The following is a 25,344-nucleotide window of genomic DNA, read 5'->3' as shown; positions in this document are numbered from 1 at the left end:
GACTATTTCGAAGTCTCCCTTCTAAAGAAAATCTCCGCATAGCCTAGAGTTTTTCAACTGCTGACGACACTGGAAGCATTCGCAAAAAGTTGGGTGACAAAATTGTTTAAACGCTCATATCTCAAGAAGTAAGCAACGTAAGTTGCAAAAGTATCGTCACTTGCACATTGCAAAGACAAATCCAATGATATGACTCCTGTTTTAATGTGATCCCGTCTAGGCACTAAGCCCGCTGCCCTGATTCGTAACGAAATTATTTCCCGAAAAAAAAGTTCGAAATTCACGTAGACGTCAACGGTGTCGGGAAATACAAATACGAAATTGGAAACCACAATAGGCAAATTGTCCAACGAGATGATTAGACATGACTTTCCCTTTCTGACCGCACCGGTTCTAGACATTTTTCAAGCGTAAGCGAATGATATTTTGGCGATAAAAAATCGCCCCTACTCTTCAATTGGTACCCTAAAAAATCGGCCCTTTTCAATCGGTGCCTTTTATGGCCATGTCGCGAGACTTTTTAACGGGGAGATTAGCTCGTATTTGCACCTCGGAGTTGGGAACCACAGAAAACCAACTTCTCCCGATTACCACTGTGGCGACGGTTGGCTTGAACTTGAAATACCAGACAAATACAAACCTCTAGCATAAAGAGGATATTTGTTGGGAAAAGTAGCAACAACCTCCATCAACATCAATTTATCCACCTGACCAAACATGAGAACACTTTTTCAAAGTAGACAAGCCAATGGCCGTACCATGCTAAAAACACCGGTTCTCGTCCGATATTTTGAGCTGTAAAATTCCAATGGGGGGAATAGGTCGGGTCAAGGCCACAATTAGGGACGAAAAGCAGGCAGGTATGGCGCTGTCCAAAAGGGGGCGCAAATTTCACTCTTTTAAGCTCTCCTTCGTCTTCACACAACGAAATGTCCCAGTTTAAAGTTGGTGTGCGGCTTGAGAGAGGTAAAAAAATCAGGTTTGTACCAAAATCCCTTGGCTGAAGCCCTTTCAGCCTCCCACTAGGGTCGTCCTTAATTAGGAGCGGTAGGTGAGCTAGAACCACCCCTGCCCTCAAAACGATTTCGAAGTTTCGAAATCTGCAAGAAAGAAAATGCCGTCATGATTAGGCTGACCATATTCACTCGAGAAAAATACGTGAAATTTAGAATCAAAATATGGGGGAATACGGAACATTGCCAATAATCGCCAAAAATGATGCCAAAAGTAAGCAAAGTTGCCAATTTGTGCTAAAATGACAGAAAAGAAGCCAATAGGGGAAAATGAAGCGCCACTTCAAATCGCAGTGAATTAAAAAAATATAACAAATATGTGAAATAAATATTCTTGTTTGTAGTCGTAATTATTGTAATGTAATTTCTGAGTTGGGAAGATCATTTTAATCGTTGATTTCAAGAAGAAAAGTCAAGTTGGCTTCGTTGAAAACGTGAAAAACCGGGATATTTTTGCAAGAAAATCGGGACAACCAGAAAAAAACCGGTACTGTCCTGGCAAATACGGGAAGTGTGATCACACTGATCATAACAAATCTAACATAAAAACGCCGTGTCTTTAAACATGCCGCCTCATGAATGGCGCCGGACCTGTGCATCTATGACACAGCCTAACATAATTTTTTTTCCCTATGAATTCAGTGTGATTTCCAGCGGCTCTTCAGTTTCCCCTCAACGACAATTTTTTACAGATTCTGTAATCTTTTCCTAATTCCTTTGTCATAAGTAACCGTTTGGTGGTTTTCTCACAGATGTCGTGCGATATTTTCCTGTATTTGCGTATTTCGAATCCCAGTATTTTGTATTTTGCTCGACGAAATATGGTCACTCGAATTGTTCTGTTTTGGAAGGACAAAGCGAGGAATCGCCTACCTTTGCTACACGCATGCGTAGAGACCCGGGTCAAGGTTTGATTTGTAGATTATCTTCTAGGTTTGATGATTTACTTCTTCCTCGTTCCTGTTGTTGTGTAGTGCAGTCGTTAAAGAGACGCCACTGGAATCGGAGAAAGAAACTGCATTAGCTCCTCCAGCTTAGATTCGAGATGCAACGGGATAAGGCTGCCGAGCAGTTGAGTGCTCATCAGGAATCGCAGAAAGTATGTATTTACGGGTGCCGTTCACGAAAATGATATCAACGCAATACTACGTACTTATTTTAACAAAAAGGAAACACTTATAAACAGCCCCCGCCCAGAGGCAATATTGTCGTGAAGGAAACATTGAGGGTTAAAATTGTCAGTTCCCGTATATACAGGAGGGTGAGTTGCATGTACATTCATTCATCCATCCCAGCTTCAAAAGTGAAGTCGACTGATCTAATGTACATATGAATTGGGATCATAATCGCACCCCCCCCCCCCACAGGGCTATCTCAGCCTATGCATTCATTAATTATTTGGAGAGGCTGTGTGCTCCATTCTTAAGATTTATAGGACACCCTCAAAATCCAGGTTCTATGACTCTGCCCCCATAAAAAAACCCCATGAGCTGATATAAACGCATCAAATTAATTAGGGAGGAGGGGGGGTTGCAAATCACTGACTGTGTATATTGAAGCTGTTGAGCAGTGTTTCCCAAAGTGGGCAATATCACCCTCTGGTGGGCAATGGAATGGTCCAAGGGGGTGATAGAACCTACTGGTTTAAAATAGGATCCTATGGGTTTACTTGAGTTGGGGGGGGGGGCGGAAAAAATTTCTGATGAAGGGGGCGATGGAACAAAAAGTTTGGGAGACTGTTGAAGGAGGTGGTACTTTCTGCCCATGTCAATAATACAATTTTTTTAATTGGAAGAGTGAGCGGTAACCTTCTCCCACCCTTACAACTGCCAAACACAACTTTAATATCCGTCACAAATGTGTTCACTAACTAGCCAAACTTTGACCATATTTGCAGAAGTCGCCACAATTCAGCACAGTTGGGCCGTACTTGTAGAGACTGCAAAAATGACTGGCAGCTATTTTACTTTATTTTTGTGCAGCGATTTCTAGAATTATGGACATTTCTAGTTAAGGGCGTAGCGGGGGGGGGGGGGGACTTGGGGGTCTGGTCCCCCCCCCCCCCCCGAAATGTGAGAAAATGACCGAAAAAAGGTTAAAAGATGGCCAAATCCATTGTTTTGTCAGTTTGGTCCCCCCCCCCCCGAACGAAATTTCTGGCTACGCCCCTGTTTCTAGTTACAAACCACTTTGTCTTTAACCACATTTAGCACAAAAATGTTTCAACCAGATTCTTCCTGCTCTTTCTAACTTGATTACAGTAATGTGGGTTCACAAGGAATATATACTTTATGTATGGGGGGGGATGAGGGTGGATTGATCGAATGTATATGAACTGGCTTCATGATTCTCCTTCCCCCCCCCCCAGACTTTTCAGGTCCATCTCTGCCTATGATTTTATGAAATCTACTGATGTACCGTGTATACTAATGGTTCTTAATGTATATGTGTTTAGGTTAAGCACCTAAACACATATGATGTGCGATATGTTAACCTGTTCATGGACAATGTGAATGCAAAGAAATAGTGAGAAATCTGTTCCATTAGAAAAATAATATAGTATAAAAATAAAAGATCTAGAAAATATATAAATTACCAGTGTTTTGTGATGAAATGTGAAATAGTTTTGGCATCACCCTCTTTCTCAAGCCGCCACTGCTGACTTGAGCCTAAATAAGACCAGTTTGCATTTACTGGAAATTGGAAGACTGGACACACCCTGCTTCCCATTTCGGAGAGATATCAAAGTATTCTCAAAGGATGAATGTATCCATAGTTTTATTATAAACAAGAAGATATTGTTGTCCCAGACACAAGGGCAATAAAAAGTATAAAAAATAAGTTAAAAAATTATCGCCAATTTAAAATTACATAACAGATAAATAAAATCTAAACAATGTCAATTGGCAATCAAAATTATAAACAAAATCATAAGATGGTGTATAGTCCATCCCATAAAGAATCTAGCTTCCACATATCAGTTCTATTGTCATCATCAAGTCTTCAGTAGTTCCTTACCTATGGTAACATCCATATGTCACTGCTGTAATAACTGACCATTTGTAGATTGCCGTTGTCTAGGCTGCAATTCGTACTCCCTCACCTGACTGCTACATTCCCTTGACTGCATATATGTTGGGTCTGTGCCTCTTCTTGGTTTGCATGCTCCTCTAGTTTTGTTGTTCATTTGATGCAAGTTCTGCTCCAGGAACCTGACAAGACCTATCAAGCGGCAGAAGTTCATACGACTACAAAGAGTCCTTGTCTTCCAGGCTAAGATATGAGACTGACATCTTACCAAAGTGAACTGGGCCGTCATTATTTGACCACCATTGTCCCACCTGTGGGGATCGATTGAATCGTGGACCTTGTAATGTATATTTATCATGGTCCCCAATTTAATTACTGATGCGCTCATGGTACATTTACTGAGAATTTGTAAGTCAGTTTATATTACAGTAGATCCCGCTTATAACATTTGCCTTTAGAATGAGAACTGCTTAATAAGACTTCATGGTTCCAACTCTTCACGTTTTGAGATGCCTGCTGCAGATGTAGGTGAAATGCCAGGAATTATTTTTCAGGGGTTAATTTTTGCACCATGGCTTATTAACAACCCACACACTGTATTAAACACCAGCCATGAAATCCTAAAACAATATTTAAATTTATATTAAAATTTATTTGGTGCTGCGTGTGAAAAACGTAACACCTAATAAACCCTCTTAGCGGCATTGATGGATATCTCGCCTGCTTGTCTTTTATTTTATCAATGGCAAGCCTAGATATTTTATAAAGTGGATTTCGAACTGGGACACATTTTCTTATCCTCCCTTACTTTGCAATTGCTGAAAATCGGGGGAAAGCTTACTCCACGTAAAACGAGATGGGCTATCTATAGCAAAGCTTGAAGGGTCACCATGGCGTCTTCTAAATTTTTTTCAATTTTGTCAAGCCTTGATTTGTGTGTGTGTGGGGGGGGGGGGTGATGCAGGGCTTGATATATTCTAGGTGCCAGGACATCGCCATGACAACTAGAAAATTTGTATAGGTTCCTACAATTTTCTATATTCAGTTGATAAATTGGCATCTAAGAATGACAAAAAAAAAATTGATTTCACTACAGTACATTTTTTAACACAGGAAGTAGTTACTAAGTCCTACAAAAAAGAAAAATATGTATATTTATGACTTTCTCGAGCAAAAACCATGCTTTCGGCCCGTAAGGAATTTGGATGGCACCTTAATTGGGGCTTGACAAATCCCTGGCGTCAGGTCAACTAAAAAAATTGTTATTGAGGCCTAAAATTTTCTATGTGATTATTAGTTTAAGAGCTAAGCATATTTCTTTCTTTTAAAATATTTGGGCTACACCTGGATTTTTATTTTTTCTCAATTTGTCAAGCCCTGGTTTAATGATTTCTGTTATGCTGTTCCCAAGTACCAGACAGTTGCAGTGTCTGGAATATTTCTTCAATGTTTGACTGGAACAAGTTGAAAAATTCTCGAAAGTGTGAACTCTGTTGAAGATCTTCATTATAAAAATAATTTACACAAATGAAAGCTTGGGAAAAAAAATTGTTAGTGTGCAGCTCTATAATTATATTTAAGGAAACCAGAAAAAATTATTATAGGGGATTAATTTGAAGCTTTGTCATGTAATTGTAGATAAAATCTGCCATACTCAGAAACGAATTGAACAGGTAAAGGAGAAAAAATTGTAATTTATGTATTTCTATTTTTACTGTCTTGTATTAATATTTAAAATGCATGTATTTTGTTTATAGACTAAATAAGTGATGAAATAGAGCTTTCTGTTATAATAGTACAATTTCTTTCTGAAAGCAAAGTGCAGAATGTGTGTGTTTGTTTCTGAATGGGAGATGGTGATTGTATGACTTTGAAATCGTTAGGGCCAAAAACCTGTTTTAACTACTGCTGCTGGATGCCCGATCGGAGATAAACTTAATGCTCTTACTGTTGGACCTAGAGGACCTCAGCTGCTTCAAGATGTTGTTTATCTTGAGGAAATGGCACATTTCGACAGGTAAGTTAACTCTATTAAATACAGTCCATGCTGCTTAATTTGATCACATCAAGACTCAAGAGTTTCTGATAACAATAACCAAATGATAACTACACACCTAAAGAAAGTCCTGTTTGCAAGTAGTTACTGTCCATCCTGTTTGGTTGAATATTTGGTGAAGGGCATATGGTAAACTGGTATTGGTAAAATTGGACAACTGTTTCTTTTTCATACAACTGGTTGCAAAATACTGAAAATCAGTCTTTTTTTTTTAATTCTGTTTTAAAATGGAACTTTTTTGCCTGTAAGCTTAATATTTTTTTATTAAGCCAGGAGGAGGTATTGGAATGTAACTGCCAATACATCATGGATAAAGATTTTTTTTTTTAAATTTACAATTTGTTTTATTAGTTCAGATCCTTCAAGAATGTCGTTTAGAAGAAAAAATTAACTAAAGGAAAGGAATTTTTTTCCCTTCATACCTTTGCCTTCACTATAGAAAGGCTATTGCAAAAGTAGATATACATGTATATGAATTACACAATAATATGGGCTTAACATTACATTAAGTACAGAAATGTTTGTCAATGAGGGGGATTATTCCCATGTTATATTAGTACATTCTGTTCTTTGTGAAAGCAATAATACCTGTCCGTGATTCATCAACTGTATTAGCTTGTAACCACTGTGGCACATATAAGATTTTTAAATTCAAAAACAAATACACACACCAACAAATAGGAATTCTGTTATGACCATCATACTGTTTTTTTCATGTGTGTTTATGCCTAGTAAAATATATATTTCTATAAAATTCTTCGCTTTTAAGACCGTTGGCAGCAAAACCATGTTTGTCCTCTTTGACAAAAATTTCTTAGTTATGAACATGGTATGAAGAACAGTTTGCGCTATAGTATTTTTATTGTCATCAATCATTGAAATCTTCATTGGAAAACGGAAGGAAATATTAAATTTATTGAAATTAAAATAACACTTTGAACACCTGGTATACATAATGATGGTTCAAATCCCACTTGATTCAACTTGAATCGCCAATCTTTAGGGAAGAGAATCATCAACAGAGGACACCCACTCAAGCTTCTTGACTTCTGCCACCTTGGGATCAAGCTTTAAACTCAAAGGAAATATCCACACATTTTTATTTCTTCCATATTGTGTCTATTTTATCAAAATGCATTTTCTGATTGTTTAAATTTTCAAATGACTTTGCCATAATACCTGACAATTCCATGTATAACTACGTAAGAAAAAAACAAAAGAAGAACCTAGAAATGTATTTACAAATATGCATATCATTTTTGTGATTGGATAAAATTTATTTCTCTTTTCAAAGGGAGCGAATTCCTGAAAGAGTTGTCCATGCAAAAGGTGCTGGTGCTTTTGGTTATTTTGAAGTAACTCATGACATCACAAACTTCTGCAAAGCTAAAGTATTCTCTGAGGTTGGGAAGAAGACACCTGTGGCTGTAAGATTCTCAACAGTTGGTGAGCATATGCAAATATTTGGTCTCTTTCACATAACAAAGTCTGATTTCATGCCGTATTTATTGCCATCCCACCAAAATAAAACGGGACAAGGAGTCTGTTGATTCCAGTTTTTGATGCAATCAAATGAACTGGCGTTGATAAACTCATTAATTTCAAACAGATTATGTCAAACAGGTCATGTCAATTAATTTTTCCAGCCCACTTAAAAGCAGCTGGCAGACTCACTGATTACATATTCAGGCTCTTCTTTAAATTGGCATTAGGTCATTCTCAGGAAATTAGACAAAAGAACAATCATCAAAAATAAATGTCAGTGAAAAAAATTCTTATTTGACAAATTATTTTGCGGATGGGAAAAAAGTTGTGTTTATTTATCTCATCTTTCTTAAGAAAACCCCCAATCCCTATCTTACTCATGTTAAATTCAACTTGCTTTATATGATTTCGTCTTGCATGATTTGGAGAACCAATTAATCATAACGAGGGATGCCTGTACCAGTAAAAGATTGTCAGAGCCAGGCAAAAAATTATCGGGCAGTAATGGTTCCTGCCTCAACACTGACTTTTAAAACATTTTCTTGTTACTGTGGTTCCCGAACAATGCCTTTCACAGATGTTTTACAATGGTTGATAACTTCTTTAATGTTCCCTGTATAACTAAATTAATAAAGATACAAAGAAAGCCATAAAGAAAAATTTCAAGACTCCAGATATATATCTTACTAAATTAGATGACTGGATTAAACTTAGAAACAAACAAATTAAATGAAATTTTCTCTCTCTCTCTCTCTCTCTCTCTATTCCAATAAATATCCCGCAATTGCTCTCAGCCATTCAAGATGAAATGTATAAGATAGAAAGCAGCTGCAATCATTTTAATTTTAATAGAGCAAGGTTAAATCCTGACGTGGCTTCCTGCGACGACAAAACCTATCGATACTTTTAGTTCAGTGCCTTTAATTTATTTTAAAAATTCGATGTATCACATTAATGTGTCTATGGAAATATGATTAATTAAAATAATATGAAGCTCCAATAAAATACAATTTTCATAATTTTTTCTTTTAACTGTTTATCTTGTCTTTTTGTTTCGTTCATCATTATGATAGATCCGGGACATTTCGAAAGTGTTTCAGGCATGTGGGCGCTCGTCTTAAGTTTTACATGAATTTCGATTTCTGAATCGATCCTGAGGTGCTCAAGCACCTTCTGACAGGGCCGTAGCTAGAATTTTCGCCACCCGGGGCAAACAACATTTTGGCCAGCACACCTCAAAGTACTGGAAGTGCTCAAGCGTCCTCCGCCACTGTGTATTTATGGTTTTGCTGCCTGTAGGCTGTACAAATTTTGCCACCCTTCTTCCGTTCCACTCTCATATTCTTGAATACGTATGATTGAAATATATGCCACCCATCCGAACCTTCCGCTATGTAGATGTAGTATTGAGAAAAAAAATATTAAAAATAAACTTTTTTTACGAGCCGAGATAAGTCATCTCTCTGGCCTATAGTATTTATGAAAATAATCACTTGGGCTGTTTTTTCCCCCCCCTCTTCATTTTGTACCTATTACTTTGCTTTTAAAGTGGTATGTATATGAAAATTTGACAAAAAATAGTTTCGAATTGAATTTGAAATCTAAAATTATCTGTGCTCGAGTTCTTGTTGTTCTACCTGGACTGGAAGTATTTCTACAATATTTTAATATAAACGGCTGAAAGGCATTATATATGCTAATGTTTCGCATATATAATGTTTTTCGCAAAATAAAAAAGTCAGATTTTTTCAAACACCACTTGTTCAAGTGTCTTTAAACATTGTCTCTCTCTCAGCACTGAGGTATTACATGCTTTGGCATAATTTTTTTTAAATTAAAATGCCGAGAAGGAATTTCGGGTCACAAGATATGGGTGAATTTTGGTTATTTTTACAAAAGGTTCCATGTTGAAATTAATATTCGAAAACAAATAACAGCTAAAATTGTAAAAGCTCTCGTTCAATTGTATAAATATATCCACAGACTTTGAGGGAAAAAAATCGAGTTCCTAAAGTGAATAGTAAATTTTTAAGTGATTTTTAAAAACGGGGATGTTTCTCATAGGAAAGCATGGGAAGCCACAGTTTGTTTGGGCTTACCTGGTCCCTTTAAAAGAGCGATCACTGGCTTCATCTGGCAACCCAGATTCACCATACTTTCTCAACAGATGCGCTGGTCACGTCACCTCCTGTTATTCTTTCCTCCATGGCTGTGGTACCATATCATTCTATCCATTCAGTAATTCTCTCATTCTCTCAATGGTATGATTTATTAAAACATTTCTTATATGATACACTGTACATCAGTATTCTTAAACCTTCTCACATGTATATCAGTGAAAATGTGTGAAAAATTTCACAGTCCAAAAAAAAGGAGAAATAGAATGAATTCACAGACTTCTCTTTCTTCTCTTGGTGATGGATAATGCAGAAATAAAACCCAATATCGATAAATCTGGTCAAGGAATGAGAATTTTTTATTACAAAAGCATTTGTTTTTCTTTGTTGAAACAAAAATTCATATACATTAACTGGGTGGCTCCCTATCAATCCTATTGAGAATTAGTTAGGATTGAGACCACATAAATAAGTCGTATGAAGCTGGAAAACGTGATAAGCGGGATCGACTGCATATTTTTTCATAGCAAACAAGGTGTCTGAGCTTCAACTGATTTGATTTTAGAATTTTCATCAAATCTGGAATTATTTTTCTCATTAATTCAGAATTTTCATCAATTAGTTTTCTTTATTCTGAATTTTCCTAAATTTTGAATTTTCTGGATTTTTTTTTTCATCGATACCGAGATTATTTTCTTTCATGAATTCTGAATTTCAATTGATTCCGTTTTTCTAATATTAATTCTGAATTTTCAATCCTGTGATTTTTTTTTTTTCATTAATTCAAAGTTTTCATCGATTTAAAATTTTAATTTTTGTGTTAATTTACAGATTTAAATGTGTATTTTTTTCAGTATTCCTGTATATATATTCTGTGGTAATGCATGAATCTATGGATGCCAGATTCCCCTCCCCAGAAAATAGATAAAAAAGGGCTAATGAGCCCCAAAATTATTTTCTTATCAGGCTGCACGTCTGATAAGGGTAACCCTGTGTATAGCAGTTTTTATTAACCTGTTTTGGTCTCGCGAACCATTTTTTCCTGTATCTGTTAGTTTGCTTACCCCCCTCCCCCTCCCCACATGCAAGTAATTTCGTAGGTGTAGAGCATCGTTTCTTAAACTTATTGTACCCAAGTCTCTCTTCTCCTTTGTCATTGCTTAACCGTGACTCCGTGGAATTGTTTGAAAAAGGACCACTTTAAAGTCTTGAATAGGCACACATCAATAAATCAACTTGTCCAATGCACATTTTGAGAATGACTAGCATAAGGGGCACCTTCAGCAGGGTTGTAACTTGGTGTTTTGCCAACCCCACAACTTTAAAAATCGATAATTTCATAACTGTGTTCTTTGTTCCCACCTAAAACTGATGACTCATAATTTTTGCTGCCTGGGGCAGTTGTCCCTTCCCCTCGCCCCCACTAATTTGGCCCTGCTTTCAGTGTCATCACGCATGGCTCGGACCTCGGGTGTATAAGAGGGTATAATTAGATCTGGTATAAACATTTCTGAGACATATGTAAACTAAGTCGGTATCCAGCTGTATAGGAAACCTTGAAAATGTCTCGTGATGCTCTTGAGAGGCCTTAAGTACCTCAAAATATATTCTGTTACTATATATATAAAATTGGGTTTCACCCTCTGTTGTAGGAATGTGGCGGTTGAAGACAAACACTTCCTTCACAAATCATAGATAATTAACATTTATTATACAATTAAATTTACAAAACCTACAAGAATGAGCGGACCACATGTCTGTCTGATTTGAGTCACAAAACACAAGTCCAGTTCCACCAATGCACAGGCATGCTCTTTTCCCTATTATATGGACAGCACCATCCAGTGGTGGATGCTGCCACTACACCTCATAGATAGCCAAGTGCGTAACAATGATAAATTAGCAATTCAAAATGTATTTATCAATTGTACTCAATTTTACAGTATATTCAAATGACCCGCAATATTATTCTGTGGTGATGGTTTTCAATTTAAATTTTGGAGGACGTGGCAAATTCAATGAACATACAATTTATTTGAATTGATAGGAAAAAAGTTCTAAAATATGCATGCTGCAATTATTCAATTTTAGTTACGCCCACTGCTCTGTCTCAACAAAGGTGCAGGTGATCGAAAAAGACATGGGCCATGCTGGAAAAAATGGTCCATACCAGAACTGCCCTTAGAGGTGTGAGACAGGTGCAGTCGCACCACACTCCATACTTTATAAGGGCCCCAAACCAACACCACCTATAGAAGGTAGGTGGTGTTGCCTGAACTCACTAAATTATTGGAAGCTTTCATCAGTTCTGAAATTATTTCGTGTATTAATTCTGAGTTGTCATCAATTTTGAAATTTTTTTCTGCCATTGATTCTGAATTTATCTCAATTCTGAAATATTTCTTTCATCAATTCTTATTTTCATTGGTGGTGCTGGAATTATTTCTTTAAATTATTTTTTGATTCATCGCCTGAAAATTTCATTAGTTTTGGGAATTGTTTCTCATTATTTAAATTCACCTTCAGTGCTGAATTTTCATAAATTTTTTCAGGAAAAGTGCATTTTGTTAAGAAAGGAAATTTTCTTAAAGCAAAAAATTATAAATTATGCTAAAATTATAGCGTTGCGATGTGCCAGAGATTGGAATATAAATTAAAAATGCCAAAAAAAGGAAGTTTTAGCTAAAATATATGTTTAACGTAACTGCTGAGACACAATTTATGCAGATTTTGTGAGAATGACTCATATGGGTTGTCCTAATGAGTAGTCAGATTTCAATACAGATAAGCTAGAAGAGCATTTTGATATGCCACTTGGGGAGTTATCTCTTGATAGCAGCATTTGATAGAAAAAGCATTGAAAAATGTTAATGAGTAATTGCTATCATGGTAATTATCATTGCATTAATCTTTGCATTATCATTGCATTAATCTTTGCATTATCATTGCATTAATCTTTGCATTATCATTGCATTAATCTTTGCATTATCATTGCATTAATCTTTGCATTATCATTGCATTAATCTTTGCATTATCATTGCATTAATCTTTGCATTATCATTGCATTAATCTTTGCATTATCATTGCATTAATCTTTGCATTATCATTGCATTAATCTTTGCATTATCATTGCATTAATCTTTGCATTATCATTGCATTAATCTTTGCATTATCATTGCATTAATCTTTGCATTATCATTGCATTAATCTTTGCATTATCATTGCATTAATCTTTGCATTATCATTGCATTAATCTTTGCATTATCATTGCATTAATCTTTGCATTATCATTGCATTAATCTTTGCATTATCATTGCATTAATCTTTGCATTATCATTGCATTAATCTTTGCATTATCATTGCATTAATCTTTGAATTATCATTGCATTAATATTTTTATATATTTTTCACAACTTTTGATTCGTAACTTTCAAATCAAAAGAAAATTGGCAAGCAAAATAGAACTGAAATTTTCAGTTCTATTTGCTTAAAAATGCTTTTATTTTATAAATATGGGCAATGGGAAATTACACTCACTATTATATTTCAGGTGGTGAGAGTGGCTCAGCTGATACATTGAGAGATCCTAGAGGATTTGCTGTTAAATTCTATTCTGAAGAAGGCAATTGGGATTTGGTTGGCAACAATACACCAATTTTTTTTATCAGGGATCCTCTTCTGTTTCCCAGCTTCATTCATACACAAAAACGCAATCCTGTCACTCACTTAAAGGCAAGTATGAATGATAACTTTTTTGTCTATGTTTAGTAAAAATATTGAATATTTTATTTTACGTTTTTCCCCTCAAAATATTTAAGTAACAATATCAGTATGTTCAACCAATCATTGATTGTATTTATGCATTCTTGGTTCTTTATGTTGTACCCTTATTGCTAAGTTTGATACTTCCTTTGTTCTGGTGACCATCATAAATCAACCACACATTTCTAATTTTCATAATCATCTATCAGTTTATTACTATTTGGTGCAGTAGTCCAGGTGGATAAGATACTCATATACTGTACCAAAGGATACCGTGTCAGAATCCTGACACTCAGAGACAGCAGAAACGGTGATAAAATGACACCATACCAACACATTGTTGCTGCAGGAAGTCCTCCACCGAGAGTCAGAGTTGCAGCGATTTAAATCAACTGATTTAAAGAAATCACTGATTTAAATTAATTTATTTCAGATATGAAAAAATATGTTTTGATCAAATAAAATTATTTATGCAGCTTTAAAGTGATTTTAATTTTTTATTAAATTATTTTAATTATATTTTTAAATATTATTTGTAGTATTATAATATATATTAATATATTAAGTATCAGAGATACCTTAGTCGTACAGATTTAGCTGATAAATGGTTACCCAAGATTTAAATAATGAAGTAAATATAAAAATCATCTAATGACATGTCTTGTAAGTCCTGCTCGGGTACCATCGTATTGAATAAGTGCTCTAAGTGTAATTCTAGTGCTCTAAGTGTAATTCAAATTTTCATTATCTGTGTGATGGTATGAATGAAAAAGCTTTTCGGAAATTTGCAACCGGTAAAAGCAAAAAATGGTTATGTGCCATATGCCTTTAAGACACCATGACTTCATCTGCAAGATCTCAAGATTGGGAATCTGAATCCTCCCAAGATATCCTTCACAAAATAATACAGCAAAACAACAAACTTAAAAAGTTTGTTTCCCTCAAGATGTATGGTTTTACGTAAGCAATAGATTTCAACAATGAAACAATCAAAGAACTGAAAACAGCTATTGAAACTCTTCAAAAAACAAACAGTGAACTGATTTCCAAAAACTGTAACTCCTTTCCATAGAAAACATCAAGATGAAAAAGGAAATGAAAAATTTGCATTATGTGACATGATTGAACTAAAACAATATTCTAGACATACCAATATCGATCTCAAATGATCCAGAAACTGAGAATGAAAATCAACAATTTTTATTTTTTAATACAGTCATTGCCATAAAAATTTGTGCACCAAGAAATAATTGTGGGATTGAAATGAAAGTTGGCCTGAAGGTACATGTCGGGCAGATATGCAAATGATTAGAAATGCAGCGTGATTGTGCATTGCGTAATGCCACTAGAGGGCGTTGAACTTTGTTCTCCTTGGAGTATAAAACAGGTAAGCAGAGCTAGCTGGAGTGTATTTAATCGTTAGCAAAGGAAATGCTGAGGTAGACATGCCGTTACGCCGTCGTCGAAGACCATATGAGCAGTTGTCAGAGTTCGATAGGGGAAGAATCATCGGGATGATGGAAGCTGGGTAGTCAGCTCGGCAAGTAGCTCGTCAACTTGGCCGTTCTGATTTTACTGTGAAGAAGTGTTGGGACCAGTGGACAGAAGAGACGTCATTTACACGGCGACCAGGTTCAGGACGCCCTCAACAGACCTGTCGTCGAGAAGACCGTCACATCATCCGAAACGCACGCGTAGAGCCAACTGCCTCATTGGCCGCTATCCATACACAGGCAGCAGCTTCACTACGGGCCCCTGTGTCTTCCCAAACCATCGCAAGGCACCTGGCTGAAGGACATCTGGTATCGCGACGCCCATTACGTGTGCTGCCAATGACACCCACCCACCAACGCCTCCGTTTGGAGTGGCGTCGAGCACGACGGGATTGGACTGCAACGGAATGGAACCAGGTCGTCTTCAGCAACGAATCGAGATTCAACTTGAGCAGTGATGACAATCGTGTTCGTGTGTGGAGGCCCCGTGGTGAATGCTTCAAGCCTGCCTTTGCTTTACAGTGGCACACCGCTCCCACAGCTGGTGTCATGGTATGGGGTGCCATTGCTTACGATACACGGTCACCCCTAATATTGATCTATGGCACAATGACAGCCCGACGGTACGTCCATAACATCCTTAAGCCACATGTGTTGCCACTCATGGCAGGGCTCCCAGGAGCCATTTTTCAAGAAGACAATGCTAGGCCACACACAGCAAGGATGTCACAAGACTGCCTCCGCCACATTACCACCCTTCCCTGGCCTGCTCTATCCCCAGATTTGTCACCAATCGAGCATATCTGGGACCATTTGGGATGGCAAGTTGGACACCCTACGAGGTTGGTCGAACTAGAGGTGCATTTACAGCAACTGTGGAACGAGATGTCTCAGGACATCATACGGAACTTGTATGCCTCAATGCCTGCTCGTATCGCATCGTGCTAGAGGGAGTCCAACAGAGTACTAAAACTTCTGTATATAGTCAAATATAGAAGCGAATTACCTTATTATCAATATGCCTGTAGTTGCCTCATATCAATGTATTTTGTATCAACCGCTACTGCTATGTGAACATGTATTTCAATATGATTATTACAAAGATTTATCCAAAATAATTTTTTTTATTATTTAGCTTTATTTTTTTATTGACTTTTGTGCTATTTATCAATTTTTTTGTCTTTATTTTTAATTAGTCGCTCTGTACAGGTTTATGCCTCTAGACGACAAACATTGAAATTTTACTGTTTTTGTTACTAATTTTAAAAATAAAAAAATTTGAAGTTATGGGATGTGTGGCAAAGAGCTGACTTAGAAAATCAGTCATTTTGCATGGCAATCGATGGATGGACGAATATCCATAATGAACCATTTGTGTGAGTGAGTGTTATTAAACAGTGTGGTAAAGTCATCCATGTTGATACTATTGACACATCTGGCACATACTACTACTAAACCACACATGCACCTCGTCCATATTCTTCTGTGGAACCTCTAACGAATCGGTACATGCTGGAATGTACATGTACGTGTTGTGAACCTGATGTGAAGTTTGTTTGTGTAATGTTTGTTTTAAGTGCTGCCATCCGACACCTATTTTTGAAACTAAATGAAGTGTAACGATTGAATAACTATCATTATAGGCCTGTTGCTCTCTGTGATGAGTCTTTTTAACGGGGAGATCGGCCCGCATTTGCACCTCAATATTGGGAGCCACAGGAAACCAACTTCAGCCGACCACCACTGTGGTGACTGTGGCGTTTAAATCCCCCTGCCCTGGGGTCCTCGTGATGGGAGTCCATCACTACGACCACTCAATCTGGCACATACTGCAAATTATTTACAAATTTGTTTTTTTGTTCAGTGAAATCAGCAGAAGAAAACTTCAGAAATGTAAAATATCAAGTTTTGTTACAAATAATAACTGCAAATATGGTTTCTTCCAAAAAGACTTCGGATGAAGATCTTGGTTATTTGGGACTTGCATATGGGTGCAGTGGCCCACATTTTGAACCTGCTAGCCAAAGATTTGGTTAAAACTGTTGTAACAAAGCACGATACAAGTATAGTATATTTAAATATTTTCACAATCATCTCTCAAGCATGGTATCATACAGAAGGTGGAAGTGCATTGATACTTCCTGTAGAGGTATGATGGAATACTTATTGTCAATCTCTTGAATCTCATGTTAAAATTGGTCAGTTGTTACCAATGTTTGTGAAGACGACATATCCCACAGATAGGTGAGTACATCTCCAGTAAAATTGTAAATATTGGTTTAAAAAATAAATGTTGAAGAGGTCATGATTGCGATTTTTAAATCGATAGCCAAAACTATTGATTTTGTGCTAAAGAACAACTGCTCCCTAGCTTAATGGGTATTAGCATGGAAAAAGCTAAGATTGAAGATAAAAGAAGCATCAACATCAAACAATAAAATGTATCTGTTTTTATATGCTTACAATCATATTAACAGATGCACACTTTGATGCATTTATTCTAAGTGTTAATTTCTAATATGGGAATTGATGTTACAAAAGAAGAGAGAAATAAGGGTCTTGAATTTATCAAACAAAACTGTGACTCTAGGTTCTTGACAATTACATTATAGTTTTTGCAGAAGTTGCAGCCATTTCATGCCAAAAATGTTTTTTTTTAACCCTAAGGTTGTTGATATAATGTCTCATTTTAAGCGGTCGAATAGTTTTTATAATGTTTTGGGTAGATGTAAATGGGGAGTGATATGCGATTTTGAACATGCTAACCACAGCCAAAGTATTAACTGCCTGTACTGAAAGGATTTTTTTGAACATTTGGTGTAGTGTTCATTCCAAATAGTAAAACTAGTCTTTCAAATGAGCAATTCTTTAGAGTAATATAATTCAATATAATACACGTAAGATATCTATTTAATAAATGTAAGGTTTTCCCTTATAATAAAATGTTCGGATATATTTCACAAGTATATGATTATTTAGTTTGCAAATATTTTTTGAATAGTTATTTTTATAAATTAAAATTTCTTTAATTGTATACTCTAAGAAAATACAGACTAATGGCTAGTATGTTAGTAATATATATATTTAAATATATATTTTGTTAAAATCAAAATCGTGATTAAAACAACCCTACCGATAGGTTAGCTCACCAACCTTTCATATGAAACAAATGTGTCGAACACTGCCATTCAGATTTGGCAATAAAGTGTAGGTCTGTCTAATCAGCCCTTGTGTGCAGAAAATGGCTGTGGTGCAACAAAAATGATCAAATGATTATTGTTTAGGGCCTATTTAAGTATTGCGTAAGCAACAAAGTGGGGGAGAGTTTTGCCTTTGCTTGCTTTTCATGACAAGGTACGAGAGGTTTCTCAAACTTTTATGATGATCCCTAAGCCCCACACTCATTCATTGAACGATGGCTGCAAAAACCTGATCAACCAGTTAATTATACAGAGGCTTTACTCTTGTATTTTTTTCATTATTCCAACAGGCATGATAAGCATAGATAAGTAATTCAGAACTAATGGGAAATGAAAAAACTTTGTTATATGTGAAAATTTGTAATATGTGTTCACACACACACCTTATAAGCAAGTTAGACTGTATGAATACAAATAAAATTTTAATTCTTGACTTTTACAGGATGTGGATATGTTTTGGGATTTTCTCACCCTACGTCCTGAAACCACCCATCAAGTATCATTTTTATTCTCTGATCGTGGTATACCTGATGGCTACAGACATATGAATGGTTATGGCTCACATACATTCAAACTTGTTAATGCAGAGAAAGAAGGAGTTTATTGTAAATTTCATTACAAGGTAATTATGAATGCTTTCAATATAATTTTTGAGAAAATTGCATCCACACACACATAGATATCCTTGAAACTTGTGAGACTATATCATATTACAAAATCCTTTTTTTTCTGATGAGTTTTAAGTTCATTTAACTATTCTGTTTTTTTGAAAAACTTCTTGATCAGGCTGTCATTGGTACAAGTATATCTACATTTTTTTAATGTCAGTAGTTTAATTATTACATAATCACAATTTGTATTAATGACCTTTTCTATTACACAGAGTGCATAGCTAACACCTACCAAAATTACTGGCAAACTGTTGATCCTAGAGTCATACTTCCAATTAGAAAAAGTATACAAATAATGTGTAGACCTCAGATATGTCATTCACATTGCAAGGGTTTGTATAGTTATTAAAATTTTTAAAAAAGTATCTTCATACGGACTCGCTCTGCTCAAAAATCCTATTAGAAAGTTGCTGCCGTCACTCTCTTGGGGCCAAAAAAATTCCATGTTTCTAAGTGCAAATATAGTGCTATTTTTTTCCCCAAACTTTTTTCCTTTGGTTTTTGAATTCAAATATCTCAGCGAATTTTGCAGTTTAAAAATATTTCAGCACTTAGACTTTTTTTTGGTCTCTGGAGAGACAGAGCTACAACTTTCTAATAGGGCTTTTGAAGAGCGCAGGGGTCCATGTAAAAAAATTATTTTTTTTATACACATATATTTTGATTATTATATAATCCATTGCTACATGAAGGATGCATCTGAAGTCTCTCTCTACACATTAATTTAGATATATTTTCTAATTGGAAGTATGCCTCTAGAATCAACTGTTTTCCAGTAATTTGTATAACTTATTGAGAACTTTGGTCTCAACTTGTTATAGCACATTTACAGATTTACCCTTTAAGCAGCATTGATGGAATATCTTGCCTTTTTAAAACCTTTTATTTTAGCATTTACATGCCCAGATATTTTGTAGAGTATATTTTCAACAGAACACTTTTATCTGTATCCCTTAGTTTTAACATACTGAAAATCTGGAGAATGACTACTCAATTGAAACATATGACATTTTGAAGGGGGTTTAGTGATTTCTTTTGATGAATTGATGATAGTGATTTCTGCTTAAAGGGTTAATGAAAGTTGAAATCATTCTAATTTTTATTTGTTAAGAACTTTGATGGTTGACAACTATTCATTAGAATAATATATGGGTAAAATCAGGGTTGGCGGAAGTGAAAAATAATTGCTGTTGCTCGAGCTGAGTGCACTTGATATTATGCTTCAAATATGTATGTGACCATTTGTCTTGATTTCAACATGTCCCATTTTTGGACCTTTAAATTATTCATCTTCTGAAATTGAAGTTTTTCCTGTGCAAATTTTTATTGTTGTATACATGACTAACTATTACCCGTACTATTACTAGTAGAATTGGAAAGTTGCATCATGATAGAATAGATATCGGAAACATTAATTTGGATCAATTTTTTTTAGTTTTTCTTAGGGGGAAAAACTGAACTTCCCCCGAAAAAAAGTCCACATTATCAAGCCAATCCTAGCAAACCTTAAATTTTGATTGAATTGTTTAAAGTGCTAATCCTGTTTTCATCGGATACAACATTATTTCAACTCTTGATAAAACAATTGAGTGATGCTGTTAATATAACCAGCACCTCCTAGAGATAGAAGGCTTCCGCACGCTGCTCGTGCCGTCAGCAAGTAGTTCATTCTCACTCCTCACTCATTATTTTCAGCGAAAATGCTGAGTGAGGATGAATGATCTCTGCTGCCCATGTCAGTATCATTGCTATGTGGAAAATAAACGATCGGGCTCAGAATTGGTAATTTCTATGCCCCACATCCAATCACTATGCAGTATTTATGAGCCAACCAGGGAGATTCTACTCTAAAATAAGAAGAAACAAAATAGGATGCTGTGATTCAAAATGTGGCAAACTTGCTAGGTAGTCCTAATGTTACAGATGAACTTGGTAACCTATGCGAAGACCTGCTATCTCTAGGAGGTCCTTATATAACTGTTTTTTGCAAGTATAAGTAAATTGAATTAAGTAAAATATCAGCACCAAGTATACCTTTGCAAAAATCTTCTTTTTGCATATGCAGAATTTTTCCCATAGTGGAATTTCTTTGTGATCAATTCTGAAACAGTTGCATATATGCCAAGATGCATCAGAAGAGTGTTGCATCTGCATATAAAAGAAAACACTACAGATTTTTTGCTTATCACATCACCTGATCATATCCTTGGGTCTCCAATCTGTGGCTGCTATCTTCCAGAAATTCAGATCCCAATGTATTTGTTTTTATTGCTTTTTTCTTTAATTCAGAAATACTGTATGAATATACATTTATCTCAATAACCAAAAATTAATTATTGCAAAATATAATAAGATTAAAAATTATAATTTTTAATCGTACTCTTCTACAAATCAAATGTAAAGTAACCCGTTTTTAAAGTGTAATAAAAAATTCAGTGGTTCATAGTTTTGATTCCAAGAGAGTATCATTAGTGTGTAAACTTTTCTCCAAATATGCTTGAAGTAACAAAAAAAAATTAAAAAATTTGTTTCAATGTCATTTTCTTTTACACAATTGTAATTTACTACAATGAAAACTTGCACCAAAAATAAATAAAAACTGACAAAATTTTCTCACTTGATTTTGTCTTGACCGGTTGTAATTTTGTGAATCCATGTTTATCAACTTTTTTTTTTTTTTTTTTTTTTTTTTGCAGACCAATCAAGGTATAAAAAATATTCCAGCTCACCTGGCTAATGAGTTGGCTGGTTCCGATCCTGATTACTCCATCAGAGATTTGTATAATGCCATAGAAAATGGATCTTACCCATCATACACCTTGCATGTGCAGATAATGTCTTTTGCAGAAGCAGAGAAGTGGAAATTCAACCCATTTGATTTAACAAAGGTACATTAGTGAAATACATTCATCTTTTTGAAACTGTCCACAGCTTTAACTGCCCATTGGTAAACTATGAAATTTAAGAAAAATCTTCATGAAGGAAAAGAAATTAAGAGCAAAATAGTTAATTCTGGCATTCACTACTCGCTAGATATGCAGTAGACTCAATTATCTGGCTTTGTGCTATTCTGACTTCTTCCAATAATCTGACATTTTTAGGTAGGTTTTCTTCGTGCCTGAAGAAAACATGTCACTGCATATCTGTGCGCAGAAGTTTATATTATTTGAATGCACTTTTTCAATTAAATTCCAGAAATCCGGCAATTTCGTTAATCCTGGTCTGATATGTGCTTGGTTAGTGAGTCTACTTTATTTTTTCAGGAAGTTGTATAGTACACATAGTATTTTTCTGCAAATATTTGACCAAAATGATCGAGCTTCATCGGGCTCTGAGTATCTAAACATCTCAAGCAGGGTTCCCAGCAACCTTGAAAATCTATGAAAATGTAAATATTGGGCAAGTTTCAAGGAGTATGCAAAGGTTTGATAAACCTCAGGGAAAATAATGAATTCTGTGCTAGAAAAATACTGAAACTCTTGAAAAACATTTGGAAGGTTAAGATTTTGAATTATATTTATTTCTTCAGGGGTTGTATTTTTTCAGAAGTGTATTTAGATGAGGTGCTGAGTAAGCTACAGGTTTTGCAGCAAATTTAGAAAGGCAGCAAATTTTGGTACTTGGGGACAAAGAACATTTAATTAGATTTCGCGAGAGGGGGGCAGAGGTAAATTTTTAAGTTCACAAGACAAGTGGCAAAACCATAAATCTGGTTTTGGTGAGAGAGATGATCAAGCAGATTGTGCTTGGATCCCTGCCCAGCAGTTCTATATCTATTCTCATTTCTTCACTAAAGAGAATATGTCGTTGAGTTAACAAAAATGTGCTTTGCTGATTAAATATCTTTTTATAACTGTTTCTAAAAAATTAATTTTTCCCCATAATAAATATACCCCCCACCACAGAATTGACAGTTTTCCTGCCAAATAAGATTATTTTAGACAGTGTCTTTTTTTAATTTAAAACTGTTCAGCTTAAATGTTTTTCTTTTTTTTGGGGAGGGGGTTGTTTCTGTGGTCTTTTTCCACTGAGATAACATTATAAGACTTTGTTGTTGATGCATCTTTTTGCAAGAAGAAAACTGTTGCTTTTCCAGTAAGCACTTTTTTTTTCATGTGTGAGCCCTTCACTCCAGAAGAGAAATCAAATTTAACCCGCACAGCAAGTACATGCTAAAATTTTATTCATTAGGATATATGAAGTCTTCGAATTCAGTGGCATGCACACATCACTACAAAACTTAAGTGTGCAGGAAGGGCTAAATTAAGGAATTTCTTTGAATCGGGTGAGAATATTTTCAACACAATGGTATTTTATTTTGTAAAATATTGTGAAGTTAAAGGTTGTGCTTTAAAATTGCAGTTCATATTTTTAATAGTAAAAAAACTGCAGGTAATGAAAAAGTTGGAAACCAATTTATGCAAATAAAGAATTTTTTTAATTTCAAAATAAAACTAAACCATTAATTCTAGATTCTTTTAAGAGATTTACCAATTAGGTAGAGGAGAAGTGTCAAAGTTACGTTGTCATTAACCGAACACTCAATAATAATTGAATATTTTTCAAAACTGATTACATCACAAATGCACAATTTAGAAGTTTCTAATGAATTCTCAATTTTTGAACATTAACTGTTTTTTCCATGCCCCCACATCCTGCAGCCGGGCCCTTAGGCTGAGATCTTTTGTGAGCCTCAGACAAAATTTTTCAAGGACCCCCTCTATAGTGAATTTATAGTGTTTTTATAGCAAAAATGATAAGAATTGTCTGGAGGCGTAAGCCCCATCCTTGGGAAAAGCCAGTTTTTCCTGTCCCTAAAAATTATATCTTGAAGGGAAAAAGCCATGCTAAAGATATTTTGCTTTTATTAAATGGATGAATGGTGATTGATTATATCATCTTTATATTGTATGACATGGTTATGAATTTTTTTTCAGGTGTGGCCGCATTCAGAATTTCCTTTGAAACCTGTTGGTAAAATAGTGTTGAATCGCAATCCAAAAAATTATTTTGCAGAAGTTGAACAGTTAGCGTTCTCTCCAGCACATATGGTTCCTGGTATCGAACCTAGTCCTGATAAGATGCTGCAGGTTAGTAAATATCAGTTATCATGTATCACAATATATTTAATTTTCTTTCCATTTCACCTATATTCTGATTTCTAATGTTGGAATATTTTTGAACATGTCTTTTTATCTTGTAACCAGTCAACTGTTCTATTATTTTCTTGGTGTGCTGCCTGCAGTTCCCTTCCCTCCCTTTTTTTAAGATGGGGCGCTTTTTCCCTTTTCTTGGAAGTTTGAAGCTATTAATTTTTTTATTACTTTTTTATGAAAACATTGAAATTGAGTTTATCATGTTCTTTCCTGTACATTTAAAATCATCATCGATAAAAATAATAAAACTAATTACTAATTAGTGTTTTAAATACACTACTGGCCACCGTAAATGCAACACCCTGAAGGAAGCATGCAAATAATATGAAATTTACAACATGCATTAGCGGAGGTGAGATATGCAAATGATTAGAATTTCAGCGCAGACGCACATCACGCACGCCTGTGGTGCCACTTCAAAGCGCTATTTAAGGCTTGGAGATTTCGTCGATTTGAAGTATGGCAATTGTGTTTTTCTTGTGGTTTTTTCAAAAAACCGATCAATTATGCCTCGTAGAAAACAGCGATCATCTTTTGATCAAGTATCCGAGTTCGACAGAGGAAGGATAGTGGTCTACCGAGATTGTGGATTATCTTTCAGGGAAATCGGTAGTCGTGTTGGACGAAACCAAACAACTGTAATGCGGATATGTGATCGTTGGATGCAGGAGGGTACGACGGACCGACGTGTTCGATCACATCCACCTCAGTGCACCACTTCACGTGATGACAGGCGTATTGTGCGTATGGCAGTGACGGATCGCTCAGCCACATCACGAACCATAGCACAGCACATTCAGTCTGTACCGCATCATCCAGTGTCTGTGCGTACCATTCGACGCCGTTTACAGCAGAGTGGTCTGTCCGCAAGACGTCCATTGCTTCGTCTACCCTTGATGCAGAACCACAGATGTCTCCGCCGCCAATGGTGCGATGAAAGAAGGATGTGGACGGCACAATGGAATGAAATTGTCTTTACTGACGAGTCACGCTTCTGTCTGCAACACCACGATGGTCGGATTCAAGTCTGGAGACACCGTGGAGAGAGGATGCTGAACAGCTGCGTTATGCACCGCCACACTGGTCCTGCACCGGGTATTATGGTATGGGGCGGTATTGGATATCACTCTCGCACTCCTCTAGTACGCATTGCCGGTACTTTAAAAAGCCAGCACTACATCTCCGAGGTGTTGGAGCCAGTTGTCCTTCCTTACCTTCAGGGCTTGCCCACAGCCATATTTCAACAGGATAATGCGCGACCACACGTGGCACGCATTCTCCAAAGGTTCTTCGTCAATCGCCAGATTGAATTGCTTCCCTGGCCAGCTCGCTCTCCGGATCTTTCGCCGATAGAAAACATG

General features: G+C 35.9%; 1 protein-coding gene across 1 annotated transcript in view; it reads left to right on the top strand.

The window, feature by feature from the left end:
- Positions 1-1,534: 1,534 nt before the first annotated feature.
- The window catches only part of Cat (Catalase), a 35,535-nt gene continuing 11,725 nt past the window's right edge, over positions 1,535-25,344 (top strand). Inside the window, exons 1-7 of the mRNA XM_089244342.1 lie at positions 1,535-2,112; positions 5,927-6,060; positions 7,394-7,545; positions 13,252-13,433; positions 18,599-18,778; positions 21,524-21,715; positions 23,765-23,917. Coding sequence (XP_089100468.1) covers positions 2,059-2,112; positions 5,927-6,060; positions 7,394-7,545; positions 13,252-13,433; positions 18,599-18,778; positions 21,524-21,715; positions 23,765-23,917 — 1,047 coding nt within the window. The 5' untranslated portion in view covers positions 1,535-2,058. The remainder of the gene's footprint in view (positions 2,113-5,926; positions 6,061-7,393; positions 7,546-13,251; positions 13,434-18,598; positions 18,779-21,523; positions 21,716-23,764; positions 23,918-25,344) is intronic.

The sequence above is a fragment of the Pholcus phalangioides genome, unplaced genomic scaffold (genome assembly GCF_987345545.1).
Source record: "Pholcus phalangioides strain wild (caught in Gottingen) unplaced genomic scaffold, Ppha-v1.0 ptg000015l_1, whole genome shotgun sequence".
Taxonomy (NCBI): Eukaryota; Metazoa; Arthropoda; class Arachnida; order Araneae; family Pholcidae; genus Pholcus; species Pholcus phalangioides.
The sequence above is the reverse complement of the archived record's forward strand: the minus strand, read 5'-3'. Positions and strand labels throughout refer to the sequence as shown.